This window comes from Pelmatolapia mariae, linkage group LG18 (genome assembly GCF_036321145.2).
Source record: "Pelmatolapia mariae isolate MD_Pm_ZW linkage group LG18, Pm_UMD_F_2, whole genome shotgun sequence".
NCBI lineage: Eukaryota > Metazoa > Chordata > Actinopteri > Cichliformes > Cichlidae > Pelmatolapia > Pelmatolapia mariae.
In genome coordinates this window covers 23,994,375-24,020,847 of record NC_086243.1, presented here as the reverse complement: position 1 = coordinate 24,020,847, position 26,473 = coordinate 23,994,375, and the positions used below count along the sequence as shown (strand labels likewise).

The 26,473-nt window shown below is 38.5% G+C and overlaps 1 protein-coding gene across 4 annotated transcripts in view; it reads left to right on the top strand.

The window, feature by feature from the left end:
• The window catches only part of LOC134616766 (netrin-G1-like), a 65,339-nt gene extending 42,672 nt beyond the window's left edge, over positions 1-22,667 (top strand). For 2 of the 4 annotated variants that reach the window (XM_063461757.1, XM_063461756.1), the window contains exons 4-7: positions 9,341-9,513; positions 14,207-14,233; positions 15,431-15,475; positions 21,402-22,667. In XM_063461757.1, coding sequence (XP_063317827.1) covers positions 9,341-9,513; positions 14,207-14,233; positions 15,431-15,475; positions 21,402-21,640 — 484 coding nt within the window. In that variant the 3' untranslated portion in view covers positions 21,641-22,667. The remainder of the gene's footprint in view (positions 1-9,340; positions 9,514-14,206; positions 14,234-15,430; positions 15,476-21,401) is intronic. The other 2 variants (XM_063461758.1, XM_063461759.1) reach the window with 2 other exon arrangements.
• Positions 22,668-26,473: the final 3,806 nt, after the last annotated feature.

Genomic DNA, 26,473 nt, shown 5'->3' with positions numbered 1-26,473 from the left:
GGTTGCCCTCAGAGTGTGTCAGACCTTGCTGCCACGGCCCAAAATTTAAAGGAACTGTGCACTAATTGCATTTAAATGATACCCAACCTACAGGTATACACAGTACATAAAAATCTATAGCGGGTTAACGAGCTTTAGTGACCGTTTATCATTATCAAGCTATAGACAACATAAAAAGTCCTTATTAGTTGTTGTGTACAGTTACAGCACAGTGTATCTGAAAGAAATACTGATACAGTTGTTATTTTTTAGGTTATTAATAAAAGGTGATTAATAAAAGGATTTTTGATATTTATGGGTTTTTTTTATTCTAATTTTACATTTTACAAAGTTTCACTGACACACGACAAAGTGAATAGCTGGAAGGAGATATATTGTTCAAAGCACTGTCTCACTGTGACTTAAACACAGTTTTGTGTTTTTCTTGTTAGTTTTTTTGTTACAGAATCTCTATTGCTGCCACTGCAAATGTGAGCTTGCTCTTCACATAGCCACAGAAGCCAGCACAAACTGCAAACATGCTTGCACACAAAACAAGCACACCGACTTACTGGCTCTTATCCAGTCTTTTACATACAGTACACACACATACACACACTCCCAATCCTCTAAGCCCATGCCCTGTGAACCATGACAGCTGTAGCCAGCTTGATTGACAGAGTTTGAAAGTCAGGTTCAAGTGCAGGTTCACACGACCCCAGCATTACTCTGCTTCCAACGTAAGGTTCTTCCCAGCTCTGCCAACGCCTGCTCACTTATCTTCCACCAGATGTCTGTCACATGCTGCGATGTTTTCTGCCAGTCATCTCCTAGTCTCCAGTGTTTAATTAGTGCTCATTAAGGCCTAGGTTTTCTTTGTAAATAATATATGGTAGATAGAGAAAGTAAATCAACATAAGCAGTCTCTAGAGAGGCATCAGTCATTTTTCCAGTAAAATCATCACAAATGTTCTCTTGCTACATTTATTGTATGATATTGAACGATAAGGCTATACCAGAAGTGAAACAGACAAGGTTGCTTTGGCTTCTTGAGCGCTAATGCTATATGGGCATGTAAAGGTTTATGTGGGTGTTTCCACCCTTAATGAATGCAGTGGCAAATTGTTTTCTCTCCTCTTCCTATTAAAGTGCTAAAACTATTTCCCTGAAAATGTTTTATTAATGCTTTCACTCATCAGACTGCACTAGGTGACTGCGTCCCCATGCAAGGGCCTATGCTGTCAGATATACTGTAGAGCATGCAGCCAAACTCTGATTTTCATATTAATACAGCTTTCCCTTTCTGGTTCCTTCACTACTTCCTCCTTGTCTCAGCTGCTTAGATCACATCACGAATGATACAGCTCTCCACCATGAGGAGTGAGGTGGGATTAGGGGGATAGACATTACCATACTGTATTCCTACATCAAAGCACAACCTCAATAATAGGCCCTGTCATGTAAACAAATCACAGGCTTTCAGGGGCAGTGGCCCAAGCCATGCAAATTCAAATTTCATTTCACTTCAGCAGAAAATTGGAGCAGGGGGAATTAACTTGTGATCCGCTCCTAATATTTCTCCAGCGTTTTGCGGAGCCCTGGCGGTGCTACTCTATATTTCAATGGGGAACACAAACAATTTGCTTGATATGTATTGCATAACACCACGAAGAATGACAAAATTGGCAACAGCGTAGAGCGACAAAAACAAGCCTAATCGGACTCTTCAATTTCACGGTGACACAGCCTGCTGTAATGAGGTGACTCTGCGACTCACCGGCCTTTTGTGAAAAACTTCAATGCCATCTGAAATGTGAAGGAATTCAATGTAAAGAAACCCTGTCAAGATCACTGTGGTAGCTGGATTTGCTCTGTTCATGCTGTAGAAAGACTTGTGTTTTCTTTTCATTGCATTTTGATGTTATGCCAGTTTATGAAAGGTAAAGGTGAGGCCTTCAAGCTTAAGAACACTGTACCAACTGTCAAGCATGGTGGTAGCAGCGTCATGTTCTGGAGCTGTTTTGCTGTCTGTGATATTTATACATTGCAGAACATAGTACAATGAAGAGGATTACCTCCAAATTCTTCAATTTCTCCTCAAATCAACAGCTAACTGGTAACTAGGGCCAAAATTGTGTATTTTAACAAGATGTTGATCCCAAACACAAAGTAAACCTGGTTTTGGAATGGATTAAGCAGGCTAACTTTAAGTTTCTGGAAAGGCCCCAAATCAAACCTGTTTTTTGGAAAACCTGGTCTGTGCCAGGAAACCAACCAATTTATAATAATAATAATGGATTGCATTTATATAGCGCTTTTCGGGACCCCTCAAAGCGCTTTACAATACCACTATTCATTCACTCTCACATTCATACACTGGTGAAGGCAAGCTACAGTTGTAGCCACAGCTGCCCTGGGGCAGACTGACATTTAACTTTAAATAAACTCTGCCAAGAATGATGGTCAAATATCCAGTCGGAATGATGCCACACACCTGTTAATGGCTACCACAAGCACCTGGTCAAGGTGCAATTTATTAACCAAGTATTAGTAGGTTTTATAGGGTTATATCTATCTATCTATCTATATATATACACACACACACACACACATTTTTTTTTCAATAATAAATCAATAAATAATAAATCAAATAATAAATCAATTCAAACTTGTGCACCCAATTGCTGTTTGAAGAAATGAAAGACATATGCCGTGCAATCATTACACCCAGGAAAAACAAAACTTCAAAAAAAATTACCATAGTATTCATAGCCATTATGACAATTCATGGCCACTTGCAATATCATTAAACCTTGACACTCACTGATATATATTTCCCCAATAACTGGCTTTAAGGTTATTCCAGAAATGTAAATATCGTCTTAGCCACTTAAGCCCCACGCCCCCCAGTACCTCAAAAAGGAGGAGATCACGTTTAATCGGTTATAACACGGGTTGAGAAATATAAGTCCCGACAGGTGTGGTATCCACAGAAACCTCTGAATCTCAGCTAAAATCGCTTATAAACCATTTCTACAACCACCAAACACAACAAAAACAAGCCGTGATTAAACGAGCAGTTAAGTAAATGCGCACAAGTCCGCTAAACAAACAAAACCGAACAAGAAATTCTTCAGACTTCATGTAACCAGCTAAAGACAGGCTGGTTATCTTCCAGAGCTATCACCAATTCCAAACATCAAGTTTCACCACACTCTGACCAAAATTCACTGAATGAGCTGCAAAAGAAGACCACAAAAACACACAGCGGCGCAAATGCGCTAAGACAGAAATTGGCTTACCTTACTAATTTCCGTTATTTTCGCTGGTAGCCGGTAGCCACGTGGTTATCAGCAGTTACCATGCCTAACTAGCTGCATCAGAGCCGTTTCCGTCAACAACCTCCATTTTAGACCCACCTACAGACACGTGACTGGACAGACTCCACATGCAGTAAATTTGGGCCCACGTGGGTTTTGGCCTTGCAACTTCTGATTGGTTGAAGTAACGTGAACGTGGCATGGTTATTGCGATCCTATTGGCTAAAATGATTAAAAAGAGGTGTCAATCGTGCAAATTGACCAAAAGAAACCAAAGTTACAGCCCCTCAGACTTTAAAGGGCCAGAGACCAATTAAACGCTCCATGCCCACGGCAGAAAAGGGCCATTGCCATTCAATTAATTTTGGGCATTTCATTTTCGAGCAGGAAGCTCAGAAACCCCTTTGGGGCTTAAGAGGTTTGATATTGTTTCAGGGGAAATAATTCTTTTTAAAATAAAACAAGGACTTGGGTGATTTTTTTCTTATTTTGAAGCCCTGTAACTTACTTGCACTACAGTGTCCCTTCAAACAGCCACCATCTCTCTGTTAGGTGGTGGCCTTTTTTCTGTCTTTCCCAGCAACACATTGACATTCTAAAACTCTCACCAAGGCCAAAGTTTCCCTCAACAGCCTTGATCTCTCCATATCTGTCAAAGCTATCACTGGTCAGGATATGTGAGGCTCTGTACAGTGTCTTGTAGAGAAAAAGTGTCAGGAAACCTCAGTATGTATTTATACAGCATGGAGGCACATTACAGACTCTGACCATGGGTGACTTGTGTGAGGAAACAGGTGAGATATGGAGCTGAGGGAGACTGGTTTGCTCAGTCTTATCAGTCAAAGTGTCGGCCATGGGTTAAATCTCGAATGAAAAAGGGAGAAAGGCTTTCCATTCTAAGATACTGTGTGTCCATTTTAGAAAAAAAAAATCTGAAAGTAGTACCAACATAAACATTTTCAGCTTTTTTAGACAATTTTCTTGCAGTGATGCTCTTTGACAAAAAAAGAATAATAATGAATAATAATAATAATAATAATAATAATAATAATAATAATAATAATTTAATAATATTAATCTGTTGTATTTTTTAAGTGTAAGTTATTTGGAGGTGTTCTTATTTTGCCTGTTTTCATAGCAGTGGACAACGCTTTAGCAGTTTATATCCTAACTATGTAGAAGTGTCAGCTTGCATGCAAACACAGTAATTTATATCATTTCAAGAATCCAAGTTGAACCAGTTACAACAAGGCACATCGCACATTAACACATTAACATGAAATAATATTTATAGCAGCAACAAATTAATTGAAGTGGTAAAAGAAAAAAAGGGCTTCCAGCTTCCTCCTACAGTCCTGCTATTAAGTTAATTAGTGATTCAAAATTGGCTATAGGTGTGAATGTGACTGTAAATGGTCTGTCCCTCTGTGTTAGCACTGTGATGGAATGGGACCTGTGCAGGGTATATCCTGTCTCTTGCCCTGTGACAGCCGTGATAGACTCATTAGATAAATAACTAAGATGGATCGATGGATGGATGGACCTAAGATAAAAAAGTAAGATGTGAAATAAGTTAGAAACAGAGAGTTTGTAGCATTTAAGCTTTATGTAGCTTTTTGGTAGACATGGATTTGCTGATTTATTAATCTGCTAACAGTAAAATACTACTGGAACAAGTTTATATATAACCAACATCTTCTTTAATGTCAGTGGTCTGCACACATGTTCCTGCACACCAGCGCACTTGATTGACTGGACCTATGTTCAGGCTAAAGTTAGCAGAGCTCTCCTGGGAATTATAAAAGGTAAAGGCCAGACTCAGTGCACCAGCAGACCTTTTCAACATAGAAAATTAGTAGGAAAAGTATATATGTTACTAATAATATTGATTCTGTCCTAATAAAGTGCTTCAGAAAACATAAATTGCAGACAGGTTTCTCTTTCATCTTAACTGTATCTTGAAAGTGCCCTTAAAGCAATGCAGAAAATGTAATCTCACAAAATGATTTTTTTTTGTCTGTTTCCATTGCACTTTGTCACTTCTTGTTTTTGTTTGTTCAATAAAACATCAACTTTGCCTTCCACACAAACCTGAAAGATTGTGTTGTATAAAGTGAATACAAAAAGAGCTAGATCAAGATGCACTTAGAAAGCCTGCAAACCATGACAGCTAAATTGAATTTTTCACCCATCAATTATATCATTCATGCCTGTCCTTTAGCTTATATAGCTTGTCAAAAGGAAAAAAGAAGTATATATTTTTTCAGGTTCAGACCAGTGCAGAAGCAAAACATTAAGTTCCTCGAGTGCCCACTTAAGGCTGGCTCCACAAGCCAACTGTGGTCACCTTGACCTCCTTAAAAAGTGGATATCTGGTCTTATATCTAAAGTATCAATAATTTAAGGAACTAACTCAAGGTTTTCAATCACTTGACCATGATTGTATTGCATTTTAAAGGGAATTATCTAATATGATTCTTTAAGGTAACGTTACTAACAGACTGTCCAAGAAGTTCATTTTTGCGGTGGAGTTTTTTTATTCATGTTAATAAGCACAAATTAGTAGGTACCTAGTATGATGCCTCTTTTCTTAACTAAGATTTCTTGTTATTAAAATGTTTGAAATGTTTGCAGTTTTCTTAAATGAAATTGTAATAATAATATCGTTTTATCAAAATAGTTTATTACAGTGGTTTATTAGTCAGTACTGCTTCACAATAAAACAGGGTATACGTTTATATAACTGTGGAAAACTGCAGTAATTACAGGCATTTATCTGAAGTAAAACTACACTCTAGTAGATAAATTAATGTTTTTTTTCTCTTTGGAAAATCCAATTTGAAAATTAGCAACACAAATGTAATAAAGGGAAATGAAAAAAGAAAGAAAAACTGTAATAAAAACAAAAAGAAAGTTTCACTAACCTGCCAGTTCAGGCTTTCTATTTAACTTAAGTTCTGTACTTCTCTCTTGTCTTGAATCAGTGATGCTAGAAGCTGTCACAGGGAAGGAAAGCTGTGTTAGACATAGTGAGCCTGTCAACACAGTGCCAAGCAGCTAGGAGAAGCCAAGGTTAGGCAGCAGCCAGAGGAGAAGAAAAGGCACTTCTGCTGTCTACTTGAGAGTATCAACAGAAAATAAACCAAAAATCCTTCTTGCTTAATAATTTGCTAATTGCATGAACATTTACAGGGAGCAAAATTAGTTGGAATCAAGATCCGTATGTCTCTTTATTTTCCACATGTAGCAACAATTAGCAGTATTATAATGTCTTCTTTTTTAATGTCAAGATTAAAGACTCTTTTTGCTTTGTTTTGTTTTGTTTTGTTTTGTTGACAGCAGTAGTAGGATGAAACATCTATTCCACCCTGTTAAATCTGCAGTGTTGCTCCTTTTAAATTACCACATTTTAAAATGTTTTCTTTCTTTGCACAGCAGCAGTCAGCTGTTTTGGCATTTGAAATAGAGTTCATTGTTACTTTGTTGCATAATTGACTGACAGGAAGATTTTAATATTTTAGTGCTAGCTACCTGTTTTTGTCATTTGTATTTACTGAGATGCTCATGTTGTAATTGTTTAATAATCCCCTCATTGCAGACAAAACACGCCTATATCAGTACTGAACCAGCAATTATAAAATGTGTTTTTATAGTGTTTTGAGCTCAATAGGTTGGAATTACAGGGGACCGCTTTCCTCTTGTGGCCAAAACCATTTATAAAAAAATAAAATTCTTTGATTTCAATATGACAATGCCAGTGGCAAAAGCGTCACATCCCCAAGCTCCCCCGAGTCCACATCCTCTACTCTATCAGCCTGCTAGCTGCACCGGTTGGGCCTGATGATCCAGATTTTGCTGGTTTTTAATTAAGTGGAAGGTCAAATCTCATCGCTCTTGACTTCAGGGAGCTGATGCTGTCTGCATGGCAGAAGAGCTACACCCAGTCATTAATTTTATGAAGCGGGGACTTTAATTGATTAAAAAGTTAAGGACTATAGGGAATGCGTGGTAAGAGGCACTAGTATTTCATTGCTGTGATTGTCGTCCAATATTCATCGCAATTTATAATGGTTGCTAATGAGGAAAGATGATTTGTGTGCGTGCATTTAGACAGACACAGATAGATAGATAGATAGATAGCTAGATAGATAGATAGATAGATAGATAGATAGATAGATAGATAGATAGATAGATAGATAGATAGATAGATAGATACTTTTTCTATTCAGTTCAGTTTTATCTATACACAGCCAAATCACAACAAGTCACCTCGAGGTGCTTTATATTGTAAAGTAAAGCCCCTGCAATAATACAAAGATGATCCCCTTTGAGCAAGCACTCAAAGCAAAACTCCCCTTTAACAGGAAGAATCCTCCAGCAGAAGCAGTCACAAGGATGTGACGACATTAATGTCACTATGTCACACAAGTCACGACGGTTTGGGGGAGAGGGGAGGGAGACAGGACAAAGACGTGTGGAAGAGAACCAGAGATGAATAAAAACTTCTAAAACTACAAAGTTGTGTATAAATGCGTAATGAGTGAAAAAGTATGAGAGAAGGAGAAACACTCCAGTAGCCCAAGTAATGTAGCATAACCAAGGGTGGATTCAGGGTCACTTTATCCAATTGATATTGTATATACTGTAAGTGAAAAAGGAAAGTCTAAATCCTAATCTTAAAATAGTTCTGATACTATTGTGCTGATGGTTATTTAATGTCCTGTTTTTATCTAAATTCTACTATTATTTTATGTAAAGTACACTTTTGAACTTCTTTTGTTGGTATTGATTGAAGTAGGCAGAAATAGTTTGAGAACCGCTCCTTTAAACCTTATTCACTGACTCTCTAATGCTGTTTAACAGCAATACCAGACGGGGTCTAGTTTCCTTTGTTTCCCGCAGTTATCTATCATTAAAGTGAGATGTCACAGTAAGGCCAGAAAGTCAATTAGAACAGATGTATTTCAGATTGCTGCTGCTATTTCTTTGTCTCATGTTCAGCGGTGATTATAGAAAACAGATACCCAGATCCTGACTCTCAAATGAGAGAAATCTTCCCTCGGAAGCACATTGTAAAAACAAACAAAGGCATGATGTGAAACCATGAGCCGACCAAACCTCTGGGGAGGTCTCCCGTGTCAGATTCACTCAATGGCCTGCATCCCAGCTGTTTCTGTATCAGTGCCCTCCTCCTTACAAGATCTGAGGTCACTAGCTGTAACCTTTTACCCTCATGGGACTGAAATCAAATAAAGGGAATTATATTTGGAACACTTACTATTTGAAACTGTATTATCTCATTTGGCGACAAAAACAGCTTGTTCTGCCTCAGGTAGAGCTCTTTCCTTGGAGTAAACACAAATGAAAAAGGTTATATTCTAAGTGCACGTAGTTTACTCTCTTAGAAACACTCAGAGGAGACTCAAATTGCAAACAGCTTGTTCTTTTTCAGCAAGCATAGGCGCATGCTTCTTCCATGTGGTCAGAAGGGAGGTGGATTTGGAGTGCCTGAAAGCCATCCGCCCTTTTCTCTTCTCCTGTCAGGAGAATCTGTCAGCTCTGCCACAGTTCGGTCTAATAAACCAGCTTTGCCAACTGGTAGGGTTTCCTGTCTGAAAGCTCCCTTGCCAAATAACTTTGAAGAGAAAGAAAAAAAGGAGTATTCTCTGGCTGCCCAGCTTCTCTTTATTCTATCATCTCTCTATCAGATCCCTGCTTTGTGCTCAATTAGCGAATCTTACAGAGTGCCTTTCATTTAGCTCTCAGAGTGGCAAAAGTGACCTTATTCGCATTGCTGTTCTCTCCGCAGGGGCAGTAACAAATGAGGCCTTGTTTTTTTTTTTAAAGGAGAGCATAATGAAGCTTTGTGGAGGAACGATCCAAGTCAGATAACCCACCAGGATTTTAATTTACCACTGTCAAAAAATTAGAAAGCTGAAAAAAACAGGGTATGCATATTCCCTCCAGAAGGTATTGATTCAATGGATGCAGAATGATGCCTATTCATGTCTCTGTCTTTTGTTGTTATTCTTGTGTCTCAGGTGCAAGTGTAACCTGCATGCCAACAGCTGTGTGTTTGACAAGGGGAAGCTGGGCTGTGAGTGTGAACACAACACCACAGGGCCAGACTGCAGCCGCTGTAAGAAGCACTACCATGGAAGAGCCTGGAGTGTGGGGTCCTACCTCCCTATACCCAAAGGAACTGCAAATATATGTAAGTATAGAAGCGCTTGTAATGCTATGTGGACAAGCACTGGCCATGCAGCTAATTTGCAAGTGGCTGGCAGCACACTGTTTCCACTCTTGCTGCTTGTTACCAATAAAAGGAGCCACAATGAAACATCTTTTTTCATTCTCTTTGAGAGATTATTCTACCTCTTTATGATTTCAGCTTTTTGCCACTGCACTGCATCTTTGCCAGATGCTGTTTTTAGCCTAGTTTTTTGACTATGTTTTCTAGTGCATGGCAGATTTAACAAACTGCATACTGAGGACTTGCATGTCACATCATATTTGACAATGATCAGTAGTATAACTTGTATTTTTGACATTTGAGGTGAAACTCGTTAAAAGACCCATGTTTACATTGTGACAAGCTGACTGGTGAATAGCTGGGTATTCCAAGAGTGCACAGCCTTCTTTTGCCTTTCAACATAGTTTAATCAAATCATTTGTCAAGAGAAATTACAACATATTAGTTATAAACACAAAAACATTAAATTATGAAAAGTTTTTTTTCATAAATAAAAAGGGTGAGCTTTCATTTATTCAATATTCATTTCATGTAAAGTCAAATAATTCAAGCTTTTTTGTGTTTTCAATAAAAAAAACAATCAAAACTCAATTGTCTCAATTTATTAGAATAAATGATGTCCAGCTTTCAAAAAGTATGTCCATTTAAACATTCGGTAGATTACCAAGAATTGCTTGGTAAAGTGTGGTGTGGTTTGGAGCAGATCAGCTTTTGGCACTGCTGAGGTGTTAATGAAGGCCAGGTTGCTTTAGAAGCGGCCTTTGGCTCATCTGTATTTCTGGGTCATTTGTTTCTTATCTGTCTCTTGACAATACCTGGTGGTTCAAGTCTGGCAAGTTGGCTGGTTAGTCAAGCACAGTAATCTGAAGGTCAGCAAACCATTTGGTAGTAGCTTTGGTGCTGTGGGTAGATGTTCGGTACTGCTGGGAAAGGAAATCAGCATCAAGCTTGTCAGCAGATGGAATCATAAAGCTCACTAAAAATTTCTATTAGATTGCTGCTTTGGAATTAAAACACATTTCCAGTGACATGGCACAGCAAATCATTTTAGAGTGTGGAAACTTCACACTGGACTTCAAGCAACTTGGATTTTGTGTCCCTCCACTCTTCATCCAGACTCTTTAATTTTAGGTGAAATTTACTTTCACCTAAAAAGACGAGTTTAGACCTTTTTCTCCTTATCCCAGGAAAGATGCTTCCTGGGAACTGTCTCTGCTCAGAAGTGGTTTGATATTGGAAATACAACGAGCCCCTTTCCTGAAAACATCTGTCCATAGACCAGCCTCAGTCCACTACTTGTGAAACGCCTACAACTCTCAAGGCTGTGGATTTCTGAATGTCATAAATTGTAACCCATAATAATTCAAATTGAAACAAAAATTAAGCCAGAAATATTTCACTTTATGTGTAACATATATTGAATGTGTATATAAAATATGAAAATTTACCCTTTTGAATGAAATTTTCATGGTATTTGATTTCTTGATAATACTAGATGCACTAGTATTTGTTCTCGCTAATGATTTTTTTCAGATAATTTTAATTAATTTTATTATTTTTCTTATTTGGATATTGTTTTAAATTGCTACTTATAAATAATTTTAAAGTATTTCCAAGCAGTTAGCAAAGCCAATATAGAAAAAAAAAAAGAAAAATATAGAAAAAAAACCCTGTTCACATTCATGTTTTGTCAGGCAATAACCAGATGGGCCACTGAGTCCAAACATGTGACATATGGATGTATGTGTATGTAAAGGATTCATCGGTGTCACATTTAAACATACTGAGTAAGCCTCCATTTTTCAGTGTGAAGGGTTAATGTTGGGAAGGGGAAAGCTCCTGAGCAGGTCACAGACAGCTTTCTCCTGTCTGACAAACGTAAGGCGTACTATAGCGAGCTTTAACAGAGAACTTTAATCTCTCTGTGTCTAATATTGCTGCAGCCAGCAAGTCAAGGCACTGACACCAAAGGACACTTTGTCCATATCTCTGCATCTGACGGAATAGAAGTATTTTGTGCCCTGGGATGCGAACGCAATGGGATCACTGACACAAATTCACTGTAACCTGTTAGTCTTAGGGTCTTTGCATCACTGGCAAGCTATTTTCTGTATTTCATTCATTTAGTATTCACTATTAAATAAGTGTCAATAGTCCTCCTACAGTAGTAACACTTTAACATTGAATTTGTTATTGCTACCTCAACTCCATGACAAGTGTGAATTTGGTATCTCTGAGGCAGAAGGTGCTCTTTTGCATTATCCCCATTATAATCTTGGACTGGAGTTGAGTCACATTTATCAAATCCCATGCCTGAGGCAGGGGGCTCATTGCTTCAATAAATCTAATACAGCCACGCAGGGATATGGTGGTAGACGGCCAGGCAAGGCCAGATGGTGGAAGATCTAGCCCTCTGGTCCCCCATTCGCTCTGATTCAGCCTCCAGTCAGAAACTCTCTCATAGCAGCCGTCTGCTGGGATTGACAGCAAGTTCTTCAGATGTTCAGTTTGATTGTCTCACTTGAATTCTCAGACACCGTGTTATGATTAGATTTGTACAGAGATATGGTATTGCTATTGATCCACTGTGTTGGTAAATTTGTGCAGTAACACTAGTTTTCTTGCTCTTCTAAGGGAAATTTCTCATTGATGGATTGGATGATTATTCGTTCATTTGAATTTTTTTATCAGTCTCCTGTTTGCATGTATGCACACTAAGCTGTGTGCACGCACACGCATGACGTACACGCTCACGCACCACACTCGATTGTGTGTGGGAGTCTGTTTGTGGGAACATTTGTGAACTCTAAGGAGATATTGCTGGATTTACCCCTACACCTCCTCTGTGTTATGAATCTCCTGGCAATGTGGTGCTCACTGTCAGATTGACAGGGTGTTATTAAAAAATCCAACACTTGGCCGCATCTGCACTGAACTGATGAAACCAAGGTCTACCCATATCAAAAGCAATATTAGCACTTGTTTGGAAGTGGCATAAAATGCAATAATGTTGCACATGGTAGTGACGTAACAATATTGGTCCCCCAGGTGTTGAATGAACACACTTTTGTCTTGAATGATTCTTATTTCTAAGCTTGGGTCCCATAATATGCCTTTACCTATTATGTGAAGCTCATTTTTCCCATGAGGATATTAAACATACAGCCCTTATATTACCACAAATATGTGGAACATGCGAAATGTAATTACGATTTAATAGCTTTCATCTGTCATCAAGTCTTCCTCTTTAATCTCGGAAGTCATTTATCTCACCGCTAGGAACAGGGCAGGGTCTATTACATATTCAAAACCACTGTACATGCAGATATATGGACATACGTGACCCTTCATCTAATAAATTTTAGCCCAAAATGGTGCACTGAGTTGCTAGGGGCCATAGCTGTCAGCAGCAGAAAGACTGAGAGTGATTCAAATCCATGATTTTCTGAAGTAAATAGCTCTGTGTGTGTGTGTGTGTGTGTGTGTGTGTGTGTGTGTGTGTGTGTGTGTGTGTGTGTGTGTGTGTGTGTGTGTGTGTGTGTGTGTGTGTGTGGTGGTGGTGGGGGAAAGGGGTGTTGTCTGTAAGTTGCCTTCAGAGCAGAAGAGGAATCACTTCAAGAATTATGTTGACAGTTCACTTTGCAAAGAGCGTCAACTCATCTTGTGTTCCAAAGCAGGTTCAGAGGTTAAGGCAGGTTGGGTCTGAGAGTTTGATCAGACTGTAGAATGTGCTTTGGCTTCAAAGGGCAATATTGTTTGCCCTCCATTTCTCACATAAAGCTATGAGTGAGAAATTGCAGCCTAAATGTGCTTTTTGCAAATTGGAGCTCAGAATCTCTGATTTTCCGTTTTTTTCAACAGTTGTTGTAACAGGTAATTTAGTGATGAATAGGCTGCAAACAATATTAAAACCCCCAGTGAAACATAATCACGTGACGCAAAGTGATAAAGCTTGTGAAAGGCATCCAAAATTGCACTAATCCTGGAGTCAGATTTGCTTGGTGATAAATATCACACAAAGATGGTGAATCAACAGCCAGATCGAAACACACATGGATTGTCAGGTTGTCATTGTTTGCAAATGTGTGTTTTGTTTTAAGGCTGCGGCTGTGTCTCGACAGTTGAAGGTAATTTTCTGTTGTTCTTCTTCCCCAGTGTGTTTAATGGGCTTTTATCTCTCTTTTCTACATATTAGAAAGTTCAGCAAACCTGACAATAAGAGACGATTACGGCAGCTAGCATTTGTAGATGACGTTTGATGTGTTGATTCATTCGTTCAAAGATGATATTGAAAAATGGTGAACATAAGCCAAAAGCAGATGAGAGAGAAAAACTCTGTTTATTGAAAACATGAATGAAACTGCTGATGACAAGACTTTTTCAATAGAGTTTTGATTCAGCTGGCATTTTGTTGCTGGCAGGCCTGTTATTATCATCAGAAGAAGGCGGAGTGGTCAGGTTCTCTTTAGAGCAATACAGTAGCTGCTGCTAATCAGCGAATGCATTGGAGATCAATGTGATAAGTGCTGGTGTTTTGTTTTTTTGTTTTTTGTTTTTTCAAAGTAAACAGCACCATCAACAGTATTTTCTCTCACGAGTAAAAAGAAATGAGTCGATGCCTTAATGATACATTATTTCCTTGCTCTTTCCACAGGTATTCCCAGTAATCATGGACCAGTGCGTAAGTTGATCAGGCTTTTTTATTGGCATGCTGACTAATATTTTCCTCCCTCAGTCATGGCTAACTCTTGTTTGACTGATGATGTTGTGTAAGAAATTGTGCTGTACGTTACCATTACCATTGATCAGCATGTTTTCCACAGTGGGAAAAAAAATCCATCCTACCAGGGCACTCATGTAGAATTGAATCCTAATACCCTACGTTTATAGAGGGGGTGAAACGATGCATGGCGTGAGGTTGAGTTTCTCTGATGTAGTTCTAATAATGATCACTGACATAAAAGTAAGAGTGTTTGAAAACTTTAAAGTTTATCCTACTAATAAAAATTTAACCTTTTAACATTCCTCTAATTTATTTCAAACCTTTTCCACTTCACATTCCAGCAGTTTTTCATATTTCATGCTGCCGGTTTTCATAGTTTGGAGTTATTGTGTTTTTGCCATATTAAATGAAAAACAGTGTGCATTAATTCCCATATGGCACTAAATCAGTTACACTTCTTTGAATTAAGCTTTCAAATTTCTGGGTTTTAATTATACCATAAGCCAGTCTGAATAATCTTTGAGGTTTAAAACAAATTCAGATCTTAAGATTTGCCATATTCATTACTTTAAGCTATGCATAAATTGGATTGGTGGTTAGAAATATTATGTATATTTGGTAGCTATTATGTGAAAACTTGCAAAATAATGGTAACAATTGATACATCTTGGTACTGGCGAGTTTATAAAATATGGTGGAAGTCCCGAGTGTCTGGCCAGTGTATCAGAATGATTTTTCCTTTTCAAACTAGAATATTTGTTCTAAGCGCACAGACAGATATTTGCCCTAAAGAAAGGAAAACCTTTTTTTTATGAAGGTGTGGTTCCAGCCATGCTTCCCTCTGCATGTTGATGCCTGAAGGTGTCTCCACATACTGGATAACAAAAGCAGCTACCATGCATACACATTGCTATCTTTGTACTGTGGAAAATTCATTTAAGCTGCATGCACACTATTCTACATTAAGCCATTTACTACTCCAAATGTATGGCAGGAATCTTCTGGAAATTTGGACATATCTTTGGCCTGATGCCTGATAAAGGTCATTATTGTAAAAACCAGCAACTATGCATGCTGTCCCTGTGCTTTAACTAAATAACAGCATGACTTATTTGACAGCCAGTGTAATACATAACCTTTCCCATTTTTACACAGATCGGGCAAATGCTTCATCTCTTGGTGTTGCAAATCGTAATCAAGGTAGGCTTATTGGCTTTGTAACTTCAGCATGACATTACCCATAGATAAAAAAAATTACCGACTGGTTATTGATTGACCGTTTGGAAAAAAACAAAAGTGTAATGTAGAATATGCAAATTCTTGTGTGCAGTAGGTTGTCTTCCCAAAGCCCCAATGCTTTCATCCTGCATGCAAACAAACACACGCTGGTCCTTACAAGGCAGACCTTTTGTTGTGAGAACACTGCAGGGAATGGACCACATGCCTCGTGATCACCGAGTCCACAGCCTTCTAACCCCTTTGATCATGCCCTTTTTTTAATTACCCAGTACGCTCTCTAGGGGTGCACCCTTTCTGCCACGTTCTGAAAGAAAAAAAATGAAGAAGAAGAAAAAACAGGGAGAAAAAAGAGAAGAAGGAGAAGGAAGGAGAGAATAGGCTCCAGGGGGGGTTTATGTAGATTGATCTCCAGCTATCTCCAGATAATCCTCAGGCCCAGATTTTCTGTGTAGTGTGTGTTAAGTCACATCTGCACCACTGCTCTCACAACCAGGAGAGAAAAAAAATTAAAAGAAGATTTTGAGGATTTCCACAATTGAGATGGGGGGTGTTCCCTCTTTTTTTTCTTTTTCTGGATTTGCAAAACTGTGGATGAGATTAAACAATAATCTAATCTTTCTGCCGTCAAAAAATAATTAAATGAAATTGGCCATTAAACAACAACTCCATCAAGAATTTTCTAAATCAAACATGACATCTTTAAATGGATTATTTTACTCCACCAGTAGTTTGAAGCAGACGTTTTGAGTAATTATTTAGAAAATGATCTGTTAATTTTCTGTTGATTTGTGATATATAAAACTAAAACCTTAACCTGAACAGCCGCTGATTTAATTGCTCTTAAGTGTAAATAGCATTTACAACAAACCAGTCTGGACTATAATAATGGGTATATAATTAACCTAATATGCACTTCTGTTGTTTGCCAAGACCCAATAAAAAGCAAAACACACAAAAAAAATCAACTAACAAACTACATTAGCAGAGGTTTCTCCCGTGTTTCCCGTGTGCTAAGCTAAACTGGTAGCATGTTAGCTGTATTGAAGTATAGCATATCAACATAAAAGTGATAGCCTTGTCCTCATCATACTGTCAGCCCAGAAGTAACTAAGCACATATACTAAAATTTTCTTAAATGCAACTTTCAGATCTTGCAGTTTTGAGTTGACAAGCAGTAACAACTGCAACACTCGAGTAAAAGGAAAAATCATGCACTTTCTGTCTTCAGATCCTCACCACCTTCAAATGCTACTATACAACTGACAGTTTATATTGAACTTCAGAGCGCTGAATCACTGACTAATGATGAAGCCTTCATGCTAATATGATAACTGGGGATATGGCTGAATGAAAGTTTCAGCTTTCACTGACATCATGGCAAAAGATATTGACTGAGTGTAATTGAAACAACAGTATTCTGTCTCCAAGCAGATAATTAGAAGATCCTGTATCTGACAACTGTCTCCAGGTAAAGTCAATTACCTGTACGAATCCATAGTTATAGAGACATTTTAAAAATATTAAATGCATAACTGTGAATGAATATATTTTAAACTTTAATTAAATACAGGGGCATTTTGTATCTGCAGGGTCGTCTTTTTAAAAAATTGGATCTTAAACTTTATGACTCACTTTCAGTCATCATGAGCAAACCTCATTCATGTAATATCCAACTGGCTGATACGGACAGATGAATGTAACAAGATTGGATGTTCAACAGAATACACCTCCACTACATGACATATCTAGATCTTTCATTAAAAGAGTGACACTAGCTACAGTATGATCCAGCTTATCGATTTGTGTCTTTTAACTTATCGTGCTGTGATTTTCTGTATCTCAGACACTTCAGCTGCAGAGTATCTGAGGACACCAAGAGTTCACAGAGATGAGAGGATAAAAGAACTGTCTGAGTGTGCTTTTGGACAAACAGACAACAATCTCCTTTTAAAAAACAGAAAAGAAGGATGACTAAGTCCAAAGTGTCACAACCACAATAGATTCAATGTATCCACAATAGTCTAATCCAGTTGCAGTACAATGCAAGACAGATTTACATTTAATTGCTTTAAATTGTGTCACAATTGCAATTCCACAAAAGGCAATGGGAAACATAATTCAGGTGTTTGTCCTTCCTGTCACTTCTGTGCTGTTGCTTTGGTAAATTTTCTCCATGTTGCTTCGTGCAGCACCAAAACCCCAGAGTGGCTCTGTCATAACAGTTATACTGCTAAAATGTCACACATCTGACAGAGGTGTGAGGTGCACATATGTCTCCCGCAGAGTACGCCGGTCCTTGGGTAGGACTGGAATTGCTGTGTCTTCACTTGCTGCACAAGCCCAAGAGTGAGTGATGTCAGACAGGGTAAATTTGTAGACCCACTGCATTAAAAAAAAAAAAGGGGGGGGGAGAGAAAAAAAGATTTTTAATGTCCTCTGGAGGGAGCTTTACAAAGGCTGAAAAATAGCCCTTTAATGTTTTCATTAATTCCTCCGAGCCAGACTGAAGACTACAAATTTTAAGCTAAGAGCTGGTGTGGCATACAGTGAGGAATCTCTACAGGGACACTCCCCACAGTGTCCCACGGTGTCCTTTCAGATTCCATTATTCTTACATGGGAAAGGCTCATCTTTGTAAATTGAAGATAGAAGGAGGACCGGCTCTGCCGAATTTCACACATTATTACTGTGCTGCCAGCATCCGCTCCATTGCCTATTGACTAAGAGATGCATTTGTGCCACTGGATGGGTTTGAAGCAGGAGGACAGTTTAACTTTCACTGCCAGTGCACTTATTTAATGTGTCACTTAAAAAAGTAAACTACAGTAACAATCTAGCTCAGGAAATTTAAACTACCCATAATAACGAATTTCTCATTCACGCCTTCCAATTCCAAAGACACTTTTCTCTCATGGAAGATGGTGTGATACCTAGTGTTAGTAAACCACATCTAATAGCAGGTCTTGAATAAATACATATATTCATGTCAGGAATTATTTTAGATTATATGATCTTACTGCTCCAGATTGCAGGCCTGGAGAGACTGGGTGCATTTGTTGTCTTTAAAGAATATTTCTTGATATAACTTGACAACTATTATCACCACAGGGGAGAACTGAGTAACAGATTTACTCTAATGTTTGCCCAGTAGTTTTAAAAATATTGGGTATATACAAAGACTTCATGATAAAAGCTGACCCAGTATTAGTCACTTCAGCGATAGCAGAAGAGCTGAGAAAATAGATAGGATTTATTCTTAAAAAAAAAAAAAGATAAGTAATTTAACAAACGTTCCACACCCCAATTTTAAACCTAGGAAGCACTCTGGGTTGAGGGCTGGGGTGGATGTAAGCCAATCTGTTCTTCTTCTGTTGTCCACTCTGTACACTGTTATGTGAAATGCATTGCATCCAGGTAGTTTACTTTGTGGATGTTGTATTCTACCATGCTTGGTCTGCTGTCCTTTGTTACTATAATACAACCACTGAGAAAGTTTTCATTTCACTTTAGATAACAAAAAAAAATAATTAATTTATAGCGTAAAGCATCTTTTGTCACGACAGCACAACAAAGACAGAACAGTCTTAAGCCTCTGCATAAGCAAACTAATTGGTTTTACAGATGCTTTTAGAGAGGTAATGGTCCTGAGGGTCTGCTGGAGGATACACAGATTATCCTTCGGCCACAGGCAACAATGTTAATGTGTTGACTAAACTGCTGAGACTTGAAGTGTTTTCCAAAACACACTGAGCAGGTGTTTGCATTAGCTGTTAGAATTTTTTAGTTATTTATTTTTTTTAACTGACTAGAAATCACTGATTGGGGAATTGCCAGAGGGCCATTAATGTTTGCGCCCACTCTGGACCCATAATTCATGAGTCCATTCCCACCACACCTGGTTAAAATATCTCCCCAGTCATATTTGCCCCTTCTTTGAGAGCAACAACTACAACATTGCTCCCACGTGGTGGTCCAGTCAGTCAGTTTCACACAACAGAAAGACACGATTAATGCATTGACATTTGATTGACAACCTATTTAGTTATGAAAAGGTTGTAAACTGAAAGTCCCACAGCATTCAAGCCGTGTACAGAGACTGGATTTGCCATAGGCCCATTTTATTATTAATTAGTTTAGTTTGTTTATGGCATTTACATATATCTACATGTAAATTATATTCCTGTCTCATGTGTTACTTAGCTTGTGTCATGCTTTGTTTTGCCCTGCCCTTGTCTCTATTTCAGTCAGTTTGATTGCTTTTCCCAACCCTGTTAGTTTTACTTGTTATGTTTTTTAGTCAGCTGTTAGTGCATGTGTGAGTTATTTTGTGTTTCCTGCCCATTTTCACTTGCTTATTTCTTTCTCTTACTGTTTTATTTGGTGGGGTGGGTTGTTTCTTTGATTTTTATTTTATTGGCTTGTTGGTATTACATGTCTTAACCCTCAAGCATCTTTTTGTTATTCAACTCTAGTAAATTTCATTAAATTTCACCTTTGTTTGCCTTACCCGCCCTTCTGCATTTGGGTCTTTTTTAGAACTCTCCTTTCCAGACTCATTCTTTTAAACAGCTACACAAAGAAAAAAACGTTTGCATACAGTAACAAACTTACAAGACCTGCTGCTATTAAAATAAAGGGTTTGACTACCATATTTGCTCGTTTAGTACCACTGTTATTGACGCTTTAAATAAAAGCACAGAAAGGCCATTAAACATAACAAGGCTAACACAAAACAAGTCTGGAGACTGTTCAAAGAAGATGCAGACATGTCAGGAAAAGCAGATCTACCAGAAGCATCATTTCCAACACTTCATCACAAAGTTATTGAAAATCCTATATTAAAGATAAAACCCTGTGTCCACAGGTGGAATTTCCATTTAAAGTGCATAACAGCAGTGGTGTCTATGTGCAGTGGGTGGGAATATTATTAAGTTAAATGCAATACCAATGCCTTCTTAATCGGTTTTGGCATGAGCAATGATTATTTGTTGAGTTTATTCTGATGCATGAGCCACATTACTGAAAACCAAAAATGTGATTACTATTTATGCAAGGAGAGATATCCAATTACACTGAAATCTCTTGGCAAATATTACCTCTTCCAGGATTTCACCTCTGCAAGCAGAGAGGCTTCCTGGGATAATTGAGTTGTGAGTTTTTGTCTGGAAATGTGGATATTAACTTATGTAGTCCTAATCAGTCTACATCAAAACAAAGAAATGTTTGTTAGCCAGTAAAACTCCAGCCACTGATATTACATCCTTCTTCTGACAATGTTGTATTGCTTGCTGTAAGGTTAACCACAGAGAAGAAAATAACAGCTACTGGTGAAATACCTGGAAATGCTCATTTGCATATGAAAGGTTGTGGTGATGTGATGGAGCCAGGTATCCATCCCGTGTCTTCTCCTCTTTCTGTTCTCTTCACCTCAGCACAGAGGGGCTGTTTCACAATACTCTGGCATCCTTTGATTCTCAAATAATTAAATTCACCTCATCAGTGCCATGGTTTGCTTGCTCTTTTGTTTTGCCAGAATTATTTGCTATAAAGTCCCTTTGGCGCTACTAAAAATATCCATGAATCCATACAATGTCTGTGTTCCTTTGTTAAGTATTTTCAGAGGCTGTTGGAAGCGTTATGTTCTTTTAATATGTACCCTTGCTGTCGGTGTCCTCTTCCTTTTTTTGCACACTTTCTGAAGTCCTTGGCTTTACCCTCTCTAATGTGTCAGCTGTGCTCTAAGGACACAGAGCAGTACAGACAGGACAGGAAGAGGCAGCTTGTGCCCTGTGAACCTGCCTGTTGATGTTCTCTGCCGCCCTATCACTGAGTGATCTATTAATCACGCTTTCCTGTCTCCCCTGCCCTTTCTGCTTTGTCTCTGCAGCTCGGGTGTGTGACAACGCGATGCTGCGCTGTCAGAACGGCGGCACGTGCCACCACCATCAACGCTGCCATTGCTCCCCCGGCTTCACGGGCATCCTGTGCGAGAGAGCTCGCTGCCAGGGTCCAGGAGACTGCGATGACCAATTGTCTGGACAGGCCTCGCTCCATCATCGCCCCACAGGCCACCACCACACTCTTACCCTTGTAGTGTTCCCGCTATTATTCGTTTCCCTTTGCTGAGGGACCTGAACCAAATCCTCAACCAAAACACGAAATGCTGAGAATGAACACTCAACCTTAAGGACATGAAGAACAAAGAATGTGTGGACAATGTGCTCAGCAGACAATATAAGCAACTCTTTTTTGTATATCCAAGGCCACAGTGGTGGATGGCAGTGTTATTAGCGCAAATGGCTGTGCACTGATGTGTTATACTGAATGATAGAAGGATTTATGAAAGGTCTGGTGAAATCACTGCTGTCTTATAACTTCCCAGAGGAAACGGTTGGAGCCTTTGCTTTGTGATCTTGTCATTGGCTTATACTTCAATAAAGGCAGACTGGATACTCCACTCAGATAAAGATACCTACATCCTGAGAGCAAACTGTATAAAACTACACACATGATTTCTAAGTATCATCTGAAGTTAAAAAAAAAAAAAAAAGTATATATATATATACATATATAATAGTGTGGACGGGACTAAAATCATGTTGCCTCACTGCCTCCTTCCTTACTTGCTACCATCTTCTCTCCTTTCCTCTTTTCCTTTACTCTGGCCTTTTTCCCTCACTTTCTCCTTCATGTGCTTTGGTGACCCTGGTGATTTTACTTTACGGAAGGGCGTCTGTTGTTTTGCCAAAAGCTGCACATGCGTTTTCAATTCCCTAAAAGTACCAATCTAGTATGTTTTTTTTTGTTTGTTTGTTTTTTTTTAAGAGGCTTTGTAGTCATGCTTGAACTCACCTGTATGGGGGAAAAAAGGTGTAACATACTGTAACTGTATTTAATTTTGTATAAAACAGATATTTTCATGACTACGCAAAACAAAAAAGATGTATTACTTGTTTTCTATTGCTGGCGACCTGTCATATAGTAGATGTGGACTATGAGTGCGTAAGGAGTTTTGGTTGTATTATTTCTTTGCTTGTGTGGCACATGGTTCTCTTCATGGTTTGAGAACTGCTGTCAAAACTATGTTTACATTCCCACTTACACAATACACTTCCACCAAAGCGAAAAAGCGAAACATGTCTTTGTGTTGTTGTTGAACAATGGTAACATTATTAGTCAGTAACATTTGAAACAACATATGTAGAGTTACGGGTTTATTGTTTCTAGGTAGGTGCAAACCAGTGACAATAGATGAATGTCATTATAAAGGATTTTAAACCCAAAGCAGTTGCTGATAAAAAATATCAGTTAACGCGTAACTCCCTGGTTCTTTGTCCATGGCTGGTTATTTTACTGTGCTGTGACACGCTCTTGTTGTGCTCATGAAACATGGGAGAATGAAAAGAAACTCAAGACAAAATCCCATCAATTTTATGTAAATTTAACAAGAAGATTCAAAGAAAAGGAGATTGCTCCGCTGTCACAGAGGTTGTTCAGCTCAAGTCTGTAATCAGATCTAATCCTTGAATCAAATGGGAAGAGGGGACGTTTTTCTGAGCTAGTGCGACTGAAAGCCTGCATCCTGCTGTGGCAGCCACCACAAAGCTACACGTTGAGGAAATGAGCTTTAATTCATGCAGGGTCAATGAATAGAAATTAAGATGCATCCCACTGGGTGACATATTGAGCACTGAGACCAATTTCATTTGAGAGATTAATTGTACTCCCAAAGGTTGTCATGAAACATCTAATTGTGCTAGAGTCTATTATAAGTGCCTCTCATTAAATTACTATCTATGATAAGAGTTGCAAATGCCTTTTTTGACAGACTCTTGCTTATAAAGCGTCCTTTGAGAACCAACACAGGGTATTTGAAAAAGGCTAATTCGCTATATGTAATCACTAGAAAGGTATGGATGTATTTTATTTAGCAAGGTTTAAAGTTTTGGAAGAGAAAAAACAAAATCTTTTGCTTAGAATTTCTGATGCAGGAAACACTAACAGACTTATCAGTTATTCAGAAAATGAGTCAGCAGCAACAGGTTTGGTCTACACCCGACTGTATTAAAAAGGCTAAATCTATGTTTTCTAGTTGAGGTGTGATGAGCTATTCTGTTTACTTACCAAAAGAATACAGTGGAAGGCCAGATGTCCCAGTTTTCAACTAGGACTTGAATGCAGCTTACATTTGTGGATCTGTGTGAAAATCTGTCTCAAAACCCTACGTGGGCCTGCGACTCAGTGCCAAGCCCACTGAGATCAGCTGATCTCAGTGCCAAGCCACATCATCAGCTGCACAGAAGGGTATCAGCTGACCCATAAGGTGTCATCCTGATGGATCAGCAAAGAAAGAACAATCTCCAGGATCCTAGAGACTGTGATGACCAATTGTCTGCATAGGCCTCAGTCCATCATCACCCCACAGGCCACCACCACACTCTTACGACTCCTTGTTTTGATCTCAATATTATATTATTTGTTTACCTTTGCTCAGAAATTTGAACCAAATCCTCAACCAAAACCTGAAATGCTGAGAATTAACACTCAACCTTACAGACATGAAGTACAAAAACACATGTGGACAATGTGCTCAGCAGAAAATATGAGCAAGTGTTTTTGCTGGCAGTGTTATTAATGCAGACAGCTGAGCACTCTTGCTCTCCCCACGTATTATTTCCAGGTACAGTTAGATCTATATTGTGCATGACATGTAGCTTTAATGCAAGGGGTTTTACAAAAAACATATTAAGTGTTTGGGAATTACAGCCATTTTCATACTTTCCCCATTTCAAAATTAATTGATAACTAACAGCTGGCTAACAACTGACTGACAATCATTTTCATGACCAGCTGAGGCCTGTTGATGAATAAAGCAGACATAATATCTGAAGCTGATTAAAAGGGTTGAATTTTATGTTAGGCATTGCTCTTTCAATTACGAGGCCCAGGGCCCAGTCCTTCCATATGCATATGGAAGGACTGGGCCCTGTTCTGCTCCAACAGTGCTATGCTGCCAAACTACTGCAGATGGAAATTACAGAAGGGAAATTACTTTTTTACTATAGTTGTCCCATCCTCTGTATATTAATAATGACGATAGCCAATGTGACATCACCCACTGGTTAATGGAGACAAGTCATGAAGCACTGAGCTGAGCATTTTTATCTTGACAACACAAGTCAAGGAAACAAGGGGATGCTGCACACTTTACCACTCCACCCTAAAAGCACACACAGCTGTAGCCTATATAGGAGTCCATGGGAGCAATAATGCATGATGTGAGCATCATGTTGTGTTCAACCAGACTTAAAACTAACAAATTAGACCACAGTCGTAATGATATCCAAAAGCTACGTCTAACTTTGAAATACAGTCATCTGACTGAGAGGTTCTAACTGAACATTACGCTAAGGATTGCAAGCTAACTACTTACCAGCAACAGCAATAATTGAGCTGCTTTTAAAGCCAAGGAAAATTTCATATTTTGAAAGTCTCTACTCAGAGTAGTGCATATACTGTGGAGTATTTGTCTAATGTCTGTAGGTGCCAGATTTCTGCCACAAATTTTGTCCGACTTGTAGTTTATAGACCACTTGCAGTTCTGTGATGGATTCATGAAGGTTCACACACTACCAAATATTCAGCTCTGAGTTTATCACAGTTTTCACTGAAAGGGCTGTAATAATAATAAAAAAGAAACATACAAGGGGACAGACAAAAAACGTAAAAGCTACGTTTTCTATCTTGTTTATTCAGGTATCCTATGTAGCAAGCAAGTGCGTAAGCTAAGCTGCTCAGCTATAATTAGGCCTGTGATTTATTATACTTGTTTTATCTTAAAAAACAGCAGCTTTTTTATTTGAATGTCTGAAATCATTAGCTGGTGATGCAGACTTTTCCCTGGGACATACAGTTTTAGCTTTAATTATTTCACATTATATTGCAGGCATCAGATTAATGGAAACTTTCATCCTTTTTTTTTTTAAATGACCTGATCTAAAGCAGAAAGAAGTGAGCCAGAAACAGCACTAGCTAATAAAATCTATTTGGTAAAAGGTGCTATTATAATTAGCTAGAAATGACTATCCATTTTTCATCCGGAATGACTAATACATGTAATGGTAAAGTTGGCTCCATTGTTATATTCACCATGTGAGAACAGAAGGCTTCATATGTGTCTCAGCAGTAGGGGGATTGTGCTCAGCTCTTTAGGATGTGTGAGTAAATTGGCAAATAACTACACTGTTATCCTAAATACAGCAGCAACTTCATCTGTCCAGCATTATATCGCCTTCAGTGATTTAATACTTTGCTTCAAGGTTCCTGTCTCCGAACTGGCTTTGGAGAATGTGAAGTGGTCCACTTGAGGCTGTGGTTATAGTTCAAGGAAAAGAAGTTTTTAAAGCAGTGTGATCCAGCATGTGTGTGTGTAGAAAAGAAAATTACCTTTATGACATGTTAGTGCAATAAAACTAGTGCTTTATGACCCTTTCTCTTAGCTTTGGGCTGTATTTAGCTATTGCCACTAAAAAGTTTTAAGGTTAAATCCAAGTCTCTTGCCCTTAAATACTGATGAATGACTGGATAGGGAGCATTGCTCCAACTCAAAAGCTGCTCCAACACTCTTGCATTGAGATTCACAAGGAAACAGTCTGCTTAGCACTGACATATTTTAATGGTAATATCAATATGTTTTTCTCACTACCTTATCTGTCTTTGGAGAGAACAAAAATAAAGGTGGAAGGTAGATATTTTTATTCAAGAATTCTTACTAACTTATTGGTGGCGACAGTGGAAGTTGAATAACTGGGATGATTTTGTAATGCATGATGATTTTTCGGTCACCAGAATTTAGACCACAGAGAGAAAGAAAGGTTTTTTTTTTCCTTCACTAGCTCTGTTCCCTACTGTTTTATGTCACAGCAACGCCTTGTCCTTTTTACTTTCACATCTAAGACT